The sequence below is a fragment of the Zingiber officinale genome, chromosome 7A, assembly GCF_018446385.1.
Source record: "Zingiber officinale cultivar Zhangliang chromosome 7A, Zo_v1.1, whole genome shotgun sequence".
NCBI lineage: Eukaryota > Viridiplantae > Streptophyta > Magnoliopsida > Zingiberales > Zingiberaceae > Zingiber > Zingiber officinale.
The window spans coordinates 76,502,008-76,521,261 of NC_055998.1; the positions used below are offsets into that span (position 1 = coordinate 76,502,008).

The window sequence follows — 19,254 nt, forward strand, 5'->3', positions numbered from 1 at the left end:
CGTATCAAGCTGGGTGAAAGGTCGCTAAATATAAATTTATATACTTTTGGTACTTTATGTACTTGCGATGCGAGGCAAATAGTGAAAACACATTGGTATTCTCATTTGAAAGGTCGGCGGTATGGATTATCAAGGCAGCCGAATAGCGAGGCCTCAGTGATTAGATTATGAAGCAAATGACCCGTCTTTGTTGTTAAGACATAAAGCTTCATTCAATGGCGAGATAAGTTATGAAGGCGAAGTAAAACAGGCACAGTGAGGTTGTGAATAGTCTAGCCGGACGTTAAAAGGCGTCAGGCCAGAGCTGTAAATATCGGCAAGCCCAGGCTCGATCGTTAAAGATCGAGGCAGTAGTCTATAAACCCTCACGTGGAAGACAGTGCCAGACGTTAAGCCGTAGGTAGCCCAGGCCATTTATAAATATCCGCCGGCAGGCTCCGTCGTTAAAGATCGAGGCAATGGGCGTCTATCTCCTCAGGGCGGAAGGCAGTCTGGCCCAGACGTTAAGCCGTGGGCAGGCCGAATTATAAATATCATGTTGACGGGCTCAGGTCGTTAAAGATCGAGAGGCAGTAGGCGTATAAACCCTCAAGGCGGAGGCCGTAGCCCGGCCAGACGTTAAACCGTGAAGCATAGGCCAAATATAAATATCATGACAGACTCAGTCGTTAAAGATCGACAGTAGGCGTCTATAAACCCTAAAGCGGTCTAGCCAGGACGTTAAACCGTGAGCCGTGAGTAGGCTATAAATATCCGTAGACGAGCTCGTCGTTAAAGATCGAGAGGCAGTAGGCGTCTAAACCCCTCAAGGCGGTCTAGCCAGACGTTAAGCCGTGGGCCGCGTAGGCCAATTTATAAATATCCAGCGTGACGAGCTCAGTCGTTAAAGATCGAGAGGCAGGCAGTCTACATAAACCCTCCGGCGGGTAGTCTGGCAGACGTTGCAGAGTGAAACCGCGTGGTGGCTATAAATATCAGCCCGGCGAGCTCGTCGTTAAGACGAGGCGAGCGGCGTCATAAACCCTCCGGCGGAGGCGTCAGCCGGACGTTAAGCCGTAGAGCCAGCGGCCAAGCTATAAATATCCGTCTTGAGTCGGGCTCCGATTTAAACATCCGAGGCAGCGTCGTACATAAATAATCGGCGGAATATAAATCGACACTACAATTATCCGTATTCTCGGATGTTGTTAGATAGGCTAAGTCCCTCAGGACTCGAGTATAAAGGTTACGATCGACATATGACGATTCTTGCTAGCAACACGAATGATATTAGGTGAGCGGAAGGGCTGGGAAAACACGAGAATGCCTCGAATGCGAAGGTGTGATAGTGAGGCAAGGCTGACCAGTATTATGAGGCGGTGCAAAAGATGGAGTACGAAGGAAGCATTTCATTGAAATTAAAACCTTAGGCAAAGTGGCTAAGTACAAAAGATTCATGTTCAGCCGGCGGTAAATTACAAGAATTACTCGATGTAGTCGTAGAGATCCTCAGAATGTTGCTTAGGAGCTCCACCGATCGTGGTGGAATATTGGTGGACTCGGGAAGAAGGTCCTTCGACTTCGGATAGGTCATAGTGGTAGTAATGGCCAAGTCGGCTGAGTACATCCGCTCATAAATTTTCTCCGAGAACTGGGCGATCGGATATGGCTTTGTCGGAGGCGGCGACTCGGCAAGCTCGGCATCCTGGTATTCTTTGAAGGTCGCACTGGGGCTTGTGAGGCCTCGTTCAGATGTTTAATCTTCTCAGCATGTAAGCGGCTGTCTTCTCCGTCGACGCTCAGTGACTCCTTTATCTTGACTCAGGCCGGGCCTCCGTTTTCTTCTCCGGATCGGAGATGGGTGTTCTTCAGTGGTGGCGAGTTATCTTTGTGTCAGCGACTTGACATCGCTCGGACTCGGCTAGGCGTGGGCACAGTCGGTTGTTTCTTACCTTTCGTGAGGTTTGAGCTTTCTTGACTCTTTTGCTTGTTCGGAGTAGGAAGGGTCTTGGGAGCCTCGGACCCTTGCCTTGATTGCCTTATCTCCTCGTCGCCGTTGGTGGTGAAGCTACTATCTCTTACCCGTCTGAAGCAAGAGGGCGATTGTTAAAGCCGTGAAATATTCGAGCAAACTTGAAAAACAAAAAAAAAAAAAAAAAAAACAACTTACCGTGGCCAGCTTGCGTATGGTGGCTAAGTTAGGAGGATCATTGCTCATGGCGTCGGCCATCTCGTGAGGGCCCTTTCAAGTAATGGTGTGCTCGGGCCACGGTTGGCGATCGGCCAGTAGCAACTCTTGGTTGGAAGATGAAAGTAACCCGTGTTGTCGGCCGTGACGAGATGGCAAGGGATCGGTGCATGAAAACCGCGAATGGATGGTGGCGTTGGGCGAGCAAGGCGGGGGAGAGTGTCGATCGGAGTAGCCTCAGCCGGGCGGTCAGCTCGTCCAGTCAGAAGGCGTCCGATCGGACGAAATGGTCTCGACAGGTGCCTTGCCTTTAGCGATCCAGGCGGTCGGAGGGTGGACAGCGGAGGTGGCCGTAGCGGTGATCTCCAGGCGCCTCTTTGCGGTGTTCCTCCTCCGACGGACCCTTCCTCGGGGCCGTTGGTTCCTGGAGGGTAGCTCAGCCACTGCTGTTGAGAGGCTGGCGGTCGGCTGGGTCCTCTCTCCTTCGTGAGGCCGATCGGTGCGCCGCCTCCGTTTCCTGGCGCCCATGATCATGGCGATGCCTTTCTCTTGAGCCGTATCAAGGTCCATGCGATGTCGGCATGAAAGAAGAAGAAATCGGTTGCAATTAATAAATGCCCAGCAAAATTCTTACAAGCCGGTTGGAAGTAGGGTCCGTATAGGACTCGACCTAAAATGTACATCACTCCCTCGTGAAGAAGTTTGTTGATGTCGAGCCATGAACCGGCTAGTACATTTCTGGCGTGAAGATAATCCGTCGGGTCTTGAATTTCTTGACTCGGGGTAGAGGTGAGTGACCTGCCCTTTGGGTGGAAAGTTTGGTGGTAGGCATGCGGAGGTAGAAATAATAGTCCTTCAATGTTTATTGGAAGTGGGTAGTTATTGAAGAAGACCGGCCGGGAGCTTGGAACATAAAGGTGCGGCTCGGCTTGCTTAGGGTAATAGAAATAAAGACCGGTCGGAGGGGAATGTTGTGAATCTTGAACAAAACAACAATGAGAGGAGGCGGAAGGTATTTGGTACTAAACTTAGCGGCATGCGAAATAATTCTGAGGCGTCTACTATAAAAGGATGCACGGGAACCATGGACCGTGATAAATTGGTCGCGAAGACACGAAGCTTGGCAGTATGTGTGGCGGACCAGGACCAGCTAACGAAATCCTCGAGATTTGAAATTGTCGACAATATCAAAATCTCGTTGTTGAAGGACGCGTAGTAGTATACCATGGGCTAGGGATTATTCTTGGGATGAGAAGAGCGGCCATGATCGGACGGAAGAAATCAAAAAAGTTTGAGGCGAAAGGGAGTTTGGGCGGAGCTAGGGAAGAAATGCGAATTAGATGGGAAAGGAAGAAGGAAGATCAAAACCTTTGCGGAGAGGATCGAGGAAAGCGCCAGGCGTCGGGCGACAAGATCGTCGGACTCCAGAGCGCGGAGGCGGCAGTGAGTAGGCGAGTGAAGATGAGAAGAAGCGAAGAATTTATAGGGTGAGGGCGGCCTCCGTCGGATCAGTCACAGGAATCAAGCATGCATCTAGCGTTTATTTGATTGCTTGATCACATCAAATATCATGCCAAGCCTCCGTACTCGATGGCGTTGCTCGCGTGGCGGTCGATCAGAGCATTTAATGAAGGTATGATCGACCTTGATGTGAAGATGGCGCGAGCAGTGATCGGTGAAGCCATCGTTGATTCGTTCGAGAATATCTCTCGGTGCGGGCGGAGTATTAGCATGGAGCCGTTGCTAGACTCGCGATCGATCGATCGGGACTATTCGCCTCCTTGACTAGACTTGAAGGGAGGCAAGTGATCAGGTAGTAAACAGGCCCAAGTCGGCAGTGGAAGTCATAGGGCCCGTCAGGGAGGTGGTCAAGCGGACGGGCCGTAGGCGGCGGTCACGGGGATGCCGGCGGTCGATGGAATCGAATACCGGATGGAGTGGCGGCTCGCACTTATGGTTGGAAGGCACCTGTCAGTCGGGTTCATTTCGGTTGAAAAGGTCGTGGACCGGTGACCTTTGAATGAGCCAAGTCATAAAGCACCCTGTTTATTAGTCTCCTGGCCGTAAACCACTGCGGATGTCCGTAGGATGTTGAGAGTTGTCTGACAGTTGGAGCGAGGAAAGGGCGGGGACTCCTTTCTCTTTCGACGGCGTGGGTTTCACGTGATCGATCAAATCTTGCAGAGTGTCCCGTCGTTTGTCGGGTGCGTGTGCAGCTTTTGCACAGCGTATAGGACGGAGAACTCATACTCTGTTGAGCCCTCCTCACGTATAAGAGCGAGACGGAGGAGGATTGCACGAGACTGGGCGCCACCTTGTTCGTAATTTTACGACTTGGCGTCTTGCCATGGGTCCCGACATCTCGAGTTAGTAGGGCGCACGTGAGGTTGGAGATCTACATGTTGACACGGTTGACTTCTGGTTCGGACAGGATCATTTAGTTTCATTATGAGATTTTAGACTTTAAAACTTTAAATTTTGGGTTTCCTAAAGTTTTAGGAACTCAAAGTCATTATTGGCGCAATGACAGAAGTTTGGAGCCTGTTTTGAGGGGGAACTACTCCTTAAAGACATGAAAATAAATTTTGAAACCATGGAAGATTGTAAAACTTTCGTTATAGTAAATGTTCAAGGTTGAGCATTGAAAAACAATGGAAGAGTGGATGACTAAGCTTGAATTGACTTAAGCTTGAGTCATAATGTGCGAGTTTCAATGTTTGACAATATATGAAGATTGATTGTAGGTGCAATTGTCCGTTTAGGGAGATTGGTCAAGGTTGACCAGTTTAATGTGAAGAAGAGTCAAGTAGGTTAAGGTTGACCGGATACTTGATTGGGAAGTCCAACGAGAAGGTTGGTAGAAGATGAAAATCCAAGTGGTCGGACACTTGGTCGGAAAGTCTGGGTGAGTGAAGCCAGGCAGAAGGGAAATCCTAGTGAGTGAAGCTAAGTGAAAGACCTAGTGAATGAAGCTAGGCAGATGAGAAATCCTGATAAGTGAAAACAGGTGAAAGACCTAGTGAGTGAAGCTAGGCAAATGGAAATCTTGGTAAGTGAAGCCATGTGAAAGCCCTAGTGAGTGAAGCTAGGCAGATGGAATTTTGGTGAGTGAAGTTAGGTGAAAGTCTTAGTGATTGAAGCTAGACAGTAAGGAAGTCTTGGTGAGTGAAGCCAGACACGTGGAAATCCAGGTGGGTCCAGGAGGACCGGACACTTAACACAGAGAGAAAAGTCCAAGTGATTCAAAATATTGATCGGACACTTCGTGACGAAGTCCCAACAGGTAAAGGTTGACTCAATGTTGGGTTTGAGAACCCTAGACTTTGAGTTAGGCAAGTTAGGGTTGGTCAAGTTGATCAGGAGATCAATTGAACCAGAGCCCGATTGATCAACCGATCAATTGAAAGAGTGCTACGAGAAAAAGGGGCGCAATTGATTGGGAGACATTCTCGCGAGCACAGAGAGGTTCCCACCCAATCGATCAGCCGATCGATTGGAGTTAGATTTCTCGCGAGGTTGCAAGGAAACCTAAATCAATCAGTCTATCAATTCAAGGTATTTCCAGTAAGAGGCGCTCTGAATCACTCGGCCAATCGATTCAAGCTTCCTTGATCGATCAACCGATCGATTGAGATATGACCATTATGTAGGTAACGAGCTTTGGATGACTGGGATTGCGCGGATCTGACGTGGCAATCGATTGGGAGCAGGTCCAATCGATTAGGAGCCTAGGAGCGCAGAGTATAATAAAGCCATTGGCGAGCTTTCATCTCCGCAAGTCTTCACATAATCTTCTCCGTTACTGTTCACTAGATCTAGAGCTTTGGAAGACACGTGTTGCTGCATTTTCCAACTAGTCCAAAGGCATCTACAAGCTACAAGAGATCAAGCAAGAAGGTTTTTCTGTTGTATTGTCGTGTATTTACTTCTTGTTTTGACTTGTATGCTTGTGTGAGTTTCTACGAGGTTTCTTCACCTCCGGATTGTTCCGAGAAGGAGTCTTTTTGTTAGTGGAGAGTGTGCTCGTGTGTGGATCCTTGGATTAGTCACCTCATCTTGAGGTGGATACCAAGTAAATCCCCAGGCAGTGGGAGGAAGCAAGGAGGTGAAACGGTGCAAAAGGAACACTAGTATTTTTCACCACGAAAATGAATCAAGTCCCTTTTGTATTCATTCAATCAATTAATTTCCTTAATTGACATTAATACTCCATTAATCCAATATGTCTTTTGGTTTTCATCCAATGCATGATCAATTCAAAATTGATCATTCCTTTTCCTTGGTGAATTTGAATTCACCAAGTCACTCAATGAGTCTAACTCATTGATCTTCATCAATCCGAATTGACTTAATGAGCTTAATTCAAATTGGACTCAATCCAATAGTTGGATCCAATCGAGTCTAACTCAATGAGTCTAATTCGGATTAGACTTAATCCAATGATCTATCATATGAACCAATTTTTAAATTAACATGTTCTTTGTGTGTGATCCAATAGGTTCTTGTCACGTTGGTAATGTCTCTAAAATTATTTTAGATACATAAGTAATGAGTAGCATCTAACAAGGCATCATTGCTATCCAAGTGACGAGAATGTCAAGATTTGACCTATCCTTTCCGTGTCTATTATCTTGTATGACTCAATCATTCTATCCTTGATATCTAGATTGATCAATGAGGCATAGTCCATGTCATCCTTTTGTCAATCTTTGTGTTTCTTGATCCCTAAGTAGACACACTCAATCAAATAGGCTCAATATCTTATATTGATTAATTTGAGCATGACCATGCATTCTTGTTTCCTACTTAATCAAGGGGCTCACAGATATCACTTTCGTCATATGGAAGGGTTAGATCTCATCTACATCACTCATATTTCTCCGCATAACTTATTGCATATCCAGTGATCGACTTTATAGTCCACCTTGTTACAGGTGACGTTTGTCGATACCAAAATACACAACTCCTTATGTAGAGAATCATAGTGATTTTAGGTCCAAGGACTATTCATACCAATAGTCACATGAGAATGTTTATGACACTCATATAATGATTCATGAAATATTCTCATGGTGGGTAATTCAGTACATATTCTCTAATATACATACCCATGTGTCAACCTGATATCTCATATCCATGACTTGTGAGATTAAGTCATCCGTTGATCTACATGCTAGTCTCAACGTGTTAATATTGTCCTTGTATATTAATGTTTGACTAGGAATAGTTAAGAGTAGCGTTCTATATATATCTACAATATCCCACTATCAATTCAACCAGTTGACATGTTGTAGAGTAGAACCTACTACTCTCGGATATTATTATACTTATTCATTCAGCACTGAACTGAAATAAATATAATAACTAACTTTGCCTTTTATTAATTAATGAAATATGATACAAAAAGTGTCAATGTCAATCATCTGATAATTGATACTAAGGGTTAATACTAACAGTGTTCTCTCATTTCAAAATGTTCTAGTGAGAGTTCTTGTTCCATTTATAAGTTAGTTTGAGCATTGGCATGTGGTATATGTTTAGGGAGTTATTCAGCTTCATGATTTTGATTGTGCAATGAGATTGTAATGGATGATTTATTTGCCACCTACAAATAGTCTGAGCATTGAGATCTTGTACAAGTTTAGGTAGTTAATTGGTTTTTATTTGTAGGTTGCAATAGAGATTCATGCCGATAAATTATGGTTTTTGTAGCTCTGGTGAGGCCGGCTAGGAGGACGGGGTGAATAGCCTTGCAAGTATATTAGAATTGTCTCTTGTTTTTCAAACTTAGCAAGGATAAATAATTAATTAAAGCAAGTAATTAACATAAAAGAAACAACTTAAAAGTAAGAAGGCCAAAGTTTACTTGGTTATAACCTAGCTGGTTGTTAATCTAAGGCAATGAAAGCACTAAAAGAATCTCCTTCGTTGTAGGCGGAGAAATTTTTTACACTTTTTTAAAAGTTCATAAAATAACTAGGAATTGATTACAGAAGTTGTTGATTAATTCTTATCTCTAAGGGTTTTTTATAGTTTCCTGAAAAAAGTTATCCTTGGTTAAAGGCGCCTCCAAAGCATTTCAGGGCACCTCCAAGTGAATAAAATTTTATTCACATTTCAACGGTCAGCCAATGGCTAACCAATGACTTTCTGCGTTTAAGGGCGCCTTCACCTTCCTTGAGGCCGTCTCTAATATGCTTTAGGGTGCCTCATTTGAACAGGCGCGAGGGCGCCTTCCATCACGGTTTCTTCAGCTTCGTCCCGGGCACCTCCAAGTCGCTTAGAGACGCCTCTAGTCCTTCTAGTTAACCTTCAAAAGGTTAACTCTTCCTTGTGTTTACTTAGGTGATCATCCCGCCATTCGGAGTTAGCTCACTTGAATCCAACTTCGACCTTCTTCTCGAGCGGACTTCCTCCCCGGCTTCTCGTCCCTCGAATGTCACGCACGTTCTTCTCGTCGACCAGTATACTCTTTCACAACTTCTTGTCCCTTAGATGCACCGAGTCCGTCGGCTTCCTTCTCGTGTTGTCCTTCTCGCTAGCCGCGTCTTCCTCTCTACTTCCTGTGTTCCTAAGCTCCTACACACTTAGACATAAGGCATCAAAACTGTAGGACCTAACTTAACCTGGTTGACCACATCAAAACAAAGCCGAGGTACTTACAATCTCCCTTTTTTTGATGTATGTCAATCCAAATTAAGTCAGGGTAAATAAAACAATAAAACTATTTAGGAACATAAGTTTGCAATTTATTAAATTTATTACCAGTAACAAATTTGCAATAAGTACAATCAAAATTTTGCCAAAAATTGCATAATTACCTCTCCTTAACTTATTCGGTCCCCTTTTGACCATATAAAAAAACTAGGGGTAAGTTTGACTATTTTTTCAAAGAATTTGGGAGATTTACTAGATTTGATAAAAATAATTGGAATATAATTTATAAGTTTCAAAAAATACTAGAAATTTTTCTTATGATCAAACAGAAATAGAAAGATCAGAATAAAAATTTTCATTGACAAATAAATATTTATTTTGATCAGCATAAATATTTTAAATAGAAATAATAATTTCCGAAGTTAAATGTCTTAAAAATAGAATCTGATTTTTAAAAATCATGATAATTTTTCTGAATATATAAAATTTAATGTTTATCCACATAAAATTATAATTTTTAAAAATAATATCTCGATATTTTTTAATTATAAAAATATTATTTTTAGGAAATAATTCAAAATAAATATAAAAAAATTTAAAATTTTTTTTTTCTATAATAGAGAACATAATGTTTTATCATAGAAAAATAAAGTTTTATAAAAATAAATCTACGAAACATTTTTAATTTTAGAATACAATTTTTGTTTAAAAATTTATAAAAAATATTTATTCGGCGAAAATTTCTGAATTTTTTTTCTATGAATAACAAATTCATTTTTCACAAAAAAATTAAAATATAATTAATTTTGAACAGAAGGTATACGAAATAATTTATTTGGTTAATAAGATAAATTCAACTCAATATTCTAAAAAGCGTTGGGCGGATTTTTTTTTTCTCCTTCAATCGATCAGCCATAGTTGCTTCACTAGCAAGTACCACATCAACTCCTTTTTCTTCTTGTCTTCTCTTTTTCTTTATGATCTTGGCATTGAATTGAACATAGACTAAATTATTTAACATTCTAGTATCTAGTCTATTTCTTTTCTTTGTATGAATCTATATTAAAGAAAAATATTAATATTGAATACATATTTAGACATTTAGTAATTACTAATTAGTAATAAGTAATACACAATAAGTAATTAAGTACTTACCCCCTCAAAAGTACTCCAATTTCTCTCACAACCGGAAGAACTTGTAGTTAAAGAAAGGATCCTTTTAGCCATCTTTTGCAATTTAGGTACACTATTTCCAAAAAATGCCACTATCCAACTAAATAAAAACAAATCAAATAATAACAATAAGCAAAATCATGAAACAAGCAATAAAAATTACAAAATAAAGTAAGCAATTATTACTTAGTTCTTACTCGAATCATATTTCTCATCATTTTTTTTTTTCTGCATCCAATTATAGCCAATGCTCTTCTAAATCCCCCGCTTTGTTGATATACTTCAACAACTCCACATTTACTACCTCACTTTGGCTATTAATATCATCGGGAAAGAATACTTCAACACAAGTGAAAAATCCATTCGTGACCACTTCCTATGCTCTGGTCATTGAAGGAGTAATAAGGATTCAAGAGGTAGGCCGCCAAATGTAGTGGACTATCAACTCGATTATGACTTTTTTCACCAATAATATTAATAATCGGACAATAGTGAAGCTCTTGATTTTTGAATGTCACCTTAATCTCCTCTCTCGCTCTAAGTAATTCTCCATACATAAAACCCATAGATGACTTCTTACCCCCGTCAACAAGACGAAACAACTTAACTAAAGGGGTAAACACTTTCAAGCAAAAACTTATCCTATTTCAAAAAGAGGCACTCATAGTGGTATTTTATGCTACCTTCTCTTTTACTCTTAAAATGTTGGCAAACATTCCATTCTTCACTAGTAACCATAACTCTTAGTTCACTTTTCTTCTCCATCAAGCTTTGCAAAGTTAGAAAAGCGGTTGCAAATTATATTACCCTGGCCTCACTATGTCCCTTTTTTTTTTTGGTAAACTTTCTCATCATTGACAATGTCTTGTGATGTGCATAAATAAAGATTGTCCAGCTCTTGGCCTTCTCAATCGCCCCTTTGAACTTAGGTTGTTTCCCAATTCCTTGAAACATAAGATTCACTGTGTGAGTTGCACATGAAGTCCAAAATATATGTGGTCTCTTCTCCTTCAACAAATCTTTTGTTGTCATATTATTCAAAGCATTGTCTGTTACCACTTGAGCTACATTTTGAAACTCAACTTCTTCAATGTACTTGTTCACATATTTAAATATATAATTCCCAGTGTGTGCTTCATCCGATGCTTCCCTATAAGAAAGGAAAGTTGTTCCTTCTTTACAATTAACACACAAATTCATGATAGTTCTTCTTTTCCGGTCGGTCCAACTATCGGTCAAAATTGAGCAACCATTCAAAACCCATTCTTCTTCTTCTTGCTTCTTTAATAGACTTTTAGTTCTATCCACCTCTTCCTTCAATAAGGGATTCTTTAATAGGTATTGAGTTGGAGGACGATAACCCGGGCCAAATTGACCAATCGCTTCCATAAACCTCTTGAAGCTATCATTGTCAATGGCATGAAATGGAATACCGGACTCGTACACCCATTGAGCTAAATATTGGTGCACACTGTGTGTCCTTTGTTTTCAAAGTGCATCAATAATATTTTGTTATTGTTTTGTCTTATTACTTCCACTCAATAAAGATTTGGGATCAATGACGGATGCACATCGGTCCATAGGGCTAAGAGTAAGCGGATTTCTTCTTGTCCCTAGACTCCCTTTATCTTCCTCATATTCTCCAAGAACAACTTCTTCTCTCACCTCCATTTCATTCATATTCTTTTGTTTCTTTTTTTATCTTGCTTCTTCAATGACATTCTTACACTTCACTTTATCCTCATCCGAAGACTTCTTACACGGTGCAACATTTCCCTTGATATTGGCAACATATTGTTTGATCCTATACATTCCACCACTAGTAATTTTTCCACATAACTTACATTTAAACTTATCCAAATTATTAGGATCCACCAAGTCTGTAAATTCCCATCTAACATCATTCGAATTATGCTTCAAAGGGATATGAATCTCCGGCATTGAATTAGATGCTTTAAAAGATATAAAACTCGACATTTTACTACACTAGTAAAAATTTATCAATATCAATTTTAAAAAAAAATCATTTGAGTTAAGCAATGGTTATCAAACATTCAAAAAATCAATTATCAATTCAAGCCAAGCGAAGCAATAACATACAACATTTAATAACATACAAATATACAATTAAATTTTATTAACCAACTTAAACCCAGGGATGTTGCTAACCTGGCAGAAGAAAAAACTATTGGGATGAAAAGAATGAGGTTGTCGAAGGCTGGAAATGAGGGAACAAGGCACTGCACTCTGGCCCAACAGTTAGGACTACTTTCCCTTTGTCAGTAGCAGCCTTGTCTAGCTGCAGCGGTTGCTATTAAGAAACAGGGTAAGGTGCTGGTGGTTGTTGGCCGGGATAAAGGCAACAATTAGGGCCTAGGGCAACAGTTAGGGTTGATGTTGTGGTTGACTGGCTATTGGAGAAGAAAATAGCAGCAAAGATGTTGCTCTTTGATAAAGAACAAGAAGGGGAGGGAAAGGTGGAAGAAGCAGTGGCTGCCCGAAGAGGAAGAGAAGAAGCGACTGCTCGAAGAGGAAGATGAAGAGGTGCAGCTGCTAACCTAACTTTAAAAGTTAAAATGATTCAAAAATCAAAATATAAACATGTTTCATCGCCGCTAATTGATTGGTAGAAATTTATCAATCGATTCACAAGGTGCAATTGATTAATCAATCGATTCGGCATTTCTCGGGAAACTCTTGCCAAAGTCAATCGATCAGTCATTCGATTTGACATGCTTCTATTTTTTGTGAAACTCATGGCAATCGATTAGATGTGTTTAATCGATCGGCCAATCGATTCGACAAGCTTCTGTTTCTCACAAAACTCATGCAAATCGATTGACCAATCAATTAGAAGTGTTCAATTGATCGGTCAATCAATTCGACAGACTTTTTTTTGTTATTTCTCGCAAAACTCATGCGAATCGAATGGCCAATTGATTAGAAGTGTTCAATCGATCGGCCAATCGATTCGGTAGGCTTCTGTTTGTTGTTTCTCGCAAAACTAATGCAAATTGATTGGCCAATTGATTAGAAGTGTTCAATCGATCGGCCAATCGATTTAGTAGGCTTCTTTTCTTGCGAAACTCATTCAAATCGATTGACTCAATCGATTAGAGGTGAATTGATTAGAGGTGTTTAATCGATCGGCCAATCAATTCGCTTTTATTTAAAAAAAAAATCAGATGCCCATGCCTAAGTGACGCCTAACTGCTTAGGCGATCAACTAATGCGGCGACGCCCGCCTTTGCAAAAGGCAGGGCATTGGGCAGTCACCCACCCCCTAGGCGTCGCCTAGTCGGTCCTAGGCGGCGCCTAGTCGGTCCTAGGCGGCGCCTTTTAGAACAATGATTCAACTATAAGATAATTTAAGCATGCATAAAAATTTATTCAATATGCTAAGCATGATTTAGGAACCCAAAATAAATTATGCCTTAGTAGATTAATCAAAACTTTCGTGGAATGACATTTCTTATAACTTTTGCAATTTAACCCCTATGAGTTTTCAAATACCAATTAAGTCTACCATTATCGTTAACTTTTGAAATTTTAAGAACATTTGAGCATGCATAGTTCTTTTTGAGTAACTCTACTTGTTCTTTTAGTTGTTCATTTTCAATTTGAAGTTTATCGAAATGTTCTAAGGGACATGCTGTTGCTAATTTAGTTTTTAAATTAGTATTTTCCTTTTTTATTTTCACATACTTGGACCTTAATTTGTATAATGACCTAGACATCAATTTAATACCTTGAAATAACTGTTCAGAGAAGAGGTTACATACCTCACTTATCGTGTCAGACTTGTAGTTTGTCGTTCTCCCTTCATCAATGCTTTCGATGCTCATCTCAGACGAGCTTTCTTCATCTTCATCTTTTTGGCAATTTATCATTAGTGCAAGTCCTGCGTATATTTCGATTTCTGATTCGAATGATGATGATTTGTCGCACATCGCCTTAAGATTCTTGTGCTTCGATCGTGTTGGTCCTTTGTCCTTATCTTTGTCCTTCGCTTTGTTCTATAATATGAGACAGTTATCTTTGATGTGCCCCTTTCCACTGTAGTTGTAGTACTGTACTTTTTTTTCTCAGAATAAACTTCTTGGTCCGCGTCTTATTAAATTTATTAGTTTTAAAAAATTTATTTAACTTTCTTACCATGTAAGCTCTTTTGTTTTCGTCAGTCGATGAGTCTTAATCTGTTCCATTCTTCTGGCTTGCAGTGCTAGGTTCTGATTCGGCTCTTTCTTTCTTTGCGCTGTAGATCAAAACTCGTGTAATTCAAAACTAGAAAATAGACATTCTAAAGTACTTACCTCGAGATCCTTGAAAATATAGTAGGAGTCTACTATAGATGTCCATTTTGGTGTTCTCGGGAACACATTTAAGGCATACTTTTGTGAGTCCCGATTAGTTACTGTTTCTCTGAGGTTCTTTAATCCGATGATCAGTTCCTTGATTCTTGCGTGTAGATGAGCTATTGTCTCTTCATTTTCCATTCAGAGGTTGCTGAGTTGATTTCGGAGCAGGTCCCGTCTTGCGAGTTTAGCTTTCGAGATCCTAACGTGCAACTCTAGGAACTTCTCTCAAAGTTCTTGAGCGGAGTCGTAGCTGTTGATCCGATTGACTTTTTGGGACGGAAGAACGATCAGCAGATGAAACTCTGCTTTATCGTTCGCCACGAAGTCAGCTTATTCCTTTTTGGTCCACATGTATTCTTTTTTAGGTCCATGTTGATCTTTAGGTACTACCAAATTATATTTTATTATTAAAACAATTTCAAAGTTTGTTTTGAAAAATATCTCCATTCGCTTTTTCCGTATGGCGAACTCCCCCTCAAACTTTGGCGGGTGAATGTTAGATCCAGCGATTGTCTCATTGTTTCAGTTGGCGGTTAGTTATTTTGAGGCGGTTGTACTCTTATACCAATTATAGGTTCGATGAGGCCGGCTAGAGAGGGGTGAATAACCCTGCAAGTAAGTTAGAATTTTCTTTTGCTTTTCGAACTTAGTAAGGATAGAAAATTAATTAAAGCAAGTAATTAACATAAAAAAATAACTTAAAGGTAAGAAGGCCAGAGTTTACTTGGTTACAACCTAATTGCTTGTTAATCCAAGGTAATGAAAGCACTAAAAGAATCTCCTTTATTGTAAACGGAGAAGCCTCTTACATTCTTTGAAAAACTCATAAAAAAACTAGAAATTGATTACAGAAGTTGTTAATTAATTTCTAGCTCCAGGGAACTTTTTATAACCTCCTTGGAAAAGTTACTGTTGGTTGGAGGGTGCCTCTAGGGCGCCTCCAAGTGGATAAAATTTTATCCACACTTCAACGGTCAACCAACGGCTAACCAACGACTTTCTACGTTTGAGGGCACCTTCACCTTCCTTGAGGGTGATCTAATCTGTTTCAGGGCGCCTCCTTCGAACATGCGCAAGGTGCCTTCCATCACCTTGAGGGCGCCTTCAACGTCGTCTAGGGCGCCTCCAACAGGAGGCATGAGGGCTCCTCCAAGTCGCTTGGAGGCGCCTCCGGTCCATCTAGTTAACCTTCAAAAGCTTAACTCTTCCTTGTGCTCGCTTGGATGATCATTCGGCCATCCGGAGTTGAGCTCACCAGAATCCAATTCCGACCTTCTCCTCAGCAGGCTTCCTCCCAGCTTCTCGTCCCTCGAACGTCGTGCCTGTTCTTCTCGTCCACCGGATACTCTTCCGCAGTTTCTCGTCCCTCGGATGCACCGAACCCATCAGCTCTCTTTTCGTGTTGTCCTTCTCGCTAGTTGTATCTTCCGTTCGACTTCATATGTTCCTAAGGTCCTTCACACTTAAACACAAGACATCAAAGACCTAACTTAACATGATTGACCATATCAAAATTTACCCGGGGCACTTACCATTTCTGATACCATCAACTAAAATTTAGATTGCTACCAGCTTCAAGACTGATTAAAGTTCACCCATATACTTGTCTTGGTCCAATTGCATAAAAGAATAGCACATTTTGCTGGGTTATCATTTCATCATTATTCTTCACATAGATTCAGTATAGAATATATGGTTTAATATTTAAATATTTGTGTGCAATATTAATAACTGGTACAAAGTGTACCAATTCGAGGACGTTATTCGCTGTTGAGTGAATGGAAGAACATGCATTCAGTTATTCCACCATTTTAGTGAAACTAGTTTAAAAATTATGGTCCAAGGCTCTCATCAATGCTGGGTTTGCGGAGGGTTATCATGCACAGATCTTATCCTCCATATCAAAGATAAAGCAACATTTGAATCCCTATTGGTCAATTAACATTACCATTGTACTAAGCTTGTCTTCTGTTGGAGAAACTAGTAATTACCATATTTGCACCGTTAATTACCATAAGTTCTTTCATCAACTTCAAAGTTTCCTTCTCTTTCTGAAGTTCAACTTGTTTGACTATTGAATTGTGTTATGTTACTTGCCTGTATGTGTTTTGTGCAGGACAAGCTTTATCAATGGATCTTGAGAAAGCATGAAGAAGGGTCAAGGATCACAGTGGCTGATATAGTGTCCCATATTCAGGTACCATAATAATATTATTTACTTTCTTATTTATCTGCTATATCAGTCACTGTAATTGCAATTCAAGTTTGTCTTTTGTCAGCATTTAGCTACTGCATTGTCTCAAGATGTTCTTCCACTGTCACTGTTAGATTCAGATATTCTATTCATTCTAGACACACCTTGGCTACAGCGCCATCTAGATCGCCATACTCCTACCATAACTGACATCACATCTTTATGCAGGAGAAACTTAATTGACAAATTAACTAAGAGGTGGTTCTTTCATTTTGATGATTGTGGACAGTTCGATGTGCGATAAATATCTCACACTCGAATATTAGTAAACAACAAGAAATGGATATAGGGATCCAGCGCATCACATGATCCATGTCTGATATGAAATACTGTCGGCAGGGGCATGTCATGCAACACTGGTACCAGGGTCACAAAAATCAGGGTTGTAAAGCTTAACTCATTTGATATTATTTCAAAATCAAAGTCTTTTCTCCCCATAGGCTTCCTGAATCCGCATAGGCTGACTCAGAACCAGGAAATATTGTGCCCCAGTCAAAACATGCTGCTGTGCTCATCTTAATCTGTGGTTCCTGTTCATCTCTCTTCTGTTGTTCGTGTATGATGCTTATCTTTTGGATGGCTGTTGCCAATGGATAGATATCTGGTATTCAAGAAAACTCTGCTTAAGATATTTTTTCTACTCATTTGGCAAAAAACGATTCGCTCGCCTCTAGCATCTCCGCCAATCCACCCCTAGGCCAATACGGAGGAGGTAAATCATGAATGACTATCAGCCATTAGTACAGGTGGCAAGACATAGGAGAAAGAAGGTTGGACACACCGAGTTTCAATCCTAAGACCACTATTTTTAATACTCAAAATCAGTAGAATATGGAGAACTTTCCGCATGACTCCTCCGTGGCTGAAAAATATTTAGAGAATATGTTTGTTTTTTTTGTTTTTTTTTTGCAAACTAAAGTAGATCTTTGTGTAACTAAAATATGTTTGTTCGACCTTCTAGACTGAGATGGACTATGCTGTAGAAGATGGATTGGCAGCCTCAAGAGCACCATTTCAGAACCAACAACCACCCACCACAATGCATCCTATAAGTTCAGTCTTCCAAAGTCCATCTGGTTTGTTTGGGCAGCCAACTGTTGGACTTCTCTCTCGAAACGGTCACACTGATCAAGCAAAAAACTCTGTTTTCGCAAATGCTCTTTCCAGCCCTGTACGCAGGAGCCTTCAGCCGTATCACCTTGCCAATGGAAGCGGCTTTTACACGAACGAAGCCCCACCTTCTGGAAATGCAGGAACCAGGAACCATGATTCGGGTCAAAATCGGGACACAAATTCTCTCAGCTGCTCCGATACGACTATGGACATTCATACAGATAGCCCACCTCATCAATCCTATTCATAGTTTCGCCACAAGAATGAAGCTGATGAGTAATGCAAATCATATGTAACTTCCCTATCCCTCTCTGTGCCTCTTTTTCTCAAGTGCTCTAAATAGTATGTGTGGGCTTTGTTTATGAGTCTGGTAATTGCTTTGTATATGAAAAAGACTTCCATGGTTCATAAACATACTTTCCGAAGCCTACATTCTTTTTTATGCTTGCATTTAGGATTTATTTTTCAACTTTTGTTACAGATTTAGGTGGTCGTCCGCATGAACTTGATCAAGGTTATCAATACGTTATCATGATCAAGTCATGTTTGCTAAGTATATTTCAATATTGATACGGAAGAAATTTACCGTCTCATGTGAGATTGCGGATGATGTTTTTTTTTTTTCATAACGTGGTCGATTCGGTAAAGAATAACATAGATTGGAGGATTTATTGAGAGTTGTCCTCATGAGATCCTTTGGATGCCTAAGTTATCATGTGTTCCTAGATAATCTCGTCGACTCTGCAAAGAATATACTTGGAGGATTTGCTTCTGAAGAGATTCCTCTAATTCCTAAGTTATCATGGTGTTTCTAAATAAAATATATAGAAGATGAAAGACTTAGGTTAGATTAGCACTTAGCATTAGTATAAATATCATATTATCTTTCATCGAGCTTGGTTATTTCTAAATTCAGTATAAAATTTTCTATTTTAACTTGTTGCCCAATCGTGATGGGGATTGTCATGATAAAGTAGGGATGACTAAGAGCGTAATACAAATTATGCCTTAGAATAAAAAAAGAATTCTGAATTTATAGAGTTTTTTGCTCCCAAACTCTAATGAATTAAACGGATTACAGGTGCTGGAACGTGATTATTATGAATTAACATGTTTATTATGAATTAAAGATAAATGTTGAGGGGTGTATTCAATCAAGAGATTGAATGGTTTTTATTGATTTTTTTTTAATGATAGATTTTGATCCTGTTCGAGTGTTGAGTCGATGGATGTTGGGATGTGGCGCTCCTATTGACTAGTCGAAGACTCCAAAGACGTAGATATTTTGCCGCCGCGAACCTGTAAATATAATGCCGAGCCGAGGAGGGGTTCCCCGGCGATGACCCTCCGACGCTCAAGTCAAATCTCCAGCACAAAGAAGTAGAGCGAAGAAAGAATGAGAACTGTAGCTACAGTAAAGATGTAAATATACTTCTATCGAAGTCTGGGGGTCCTTATATAGGGCCCCCCGAGGCGCGCGCACGTTTACCTAGGCGTACACGCTCCTTAAAGCATACCTGGAATGGACGTGT

The 19,254-nt window shown here is 40.5% G+C and overlaps 1 protein-coding gene across 1 annotated transcript in view; it reads left to right on the top strand.

Annotated features, from left to right (window-relative positions):
• LOC122001573 overlaps positions 1-18,162 on the top strand; it is a 38,854-nt gene extending 20,692 nt beyond the window's left edge. Inside the window, exons 2-3 of the mRNA XM_042556398.1 lie at positions 16,472-16,552; positions 17,571-18,162. Of these exons, the coding sequence (XP_042412332.1) occupies positions 16,472-16,552; positions 17,571-17,972 (483 nt within the window). The 3' untranslated portion in view covers positions 17,973-18,162. The remainder of the gene's footprint in view (positions 1-16,471; positions 16,553-17,570) is intronic.
• Positions 18,163-19,254: the final 1,092 nt, after the last annotated feature.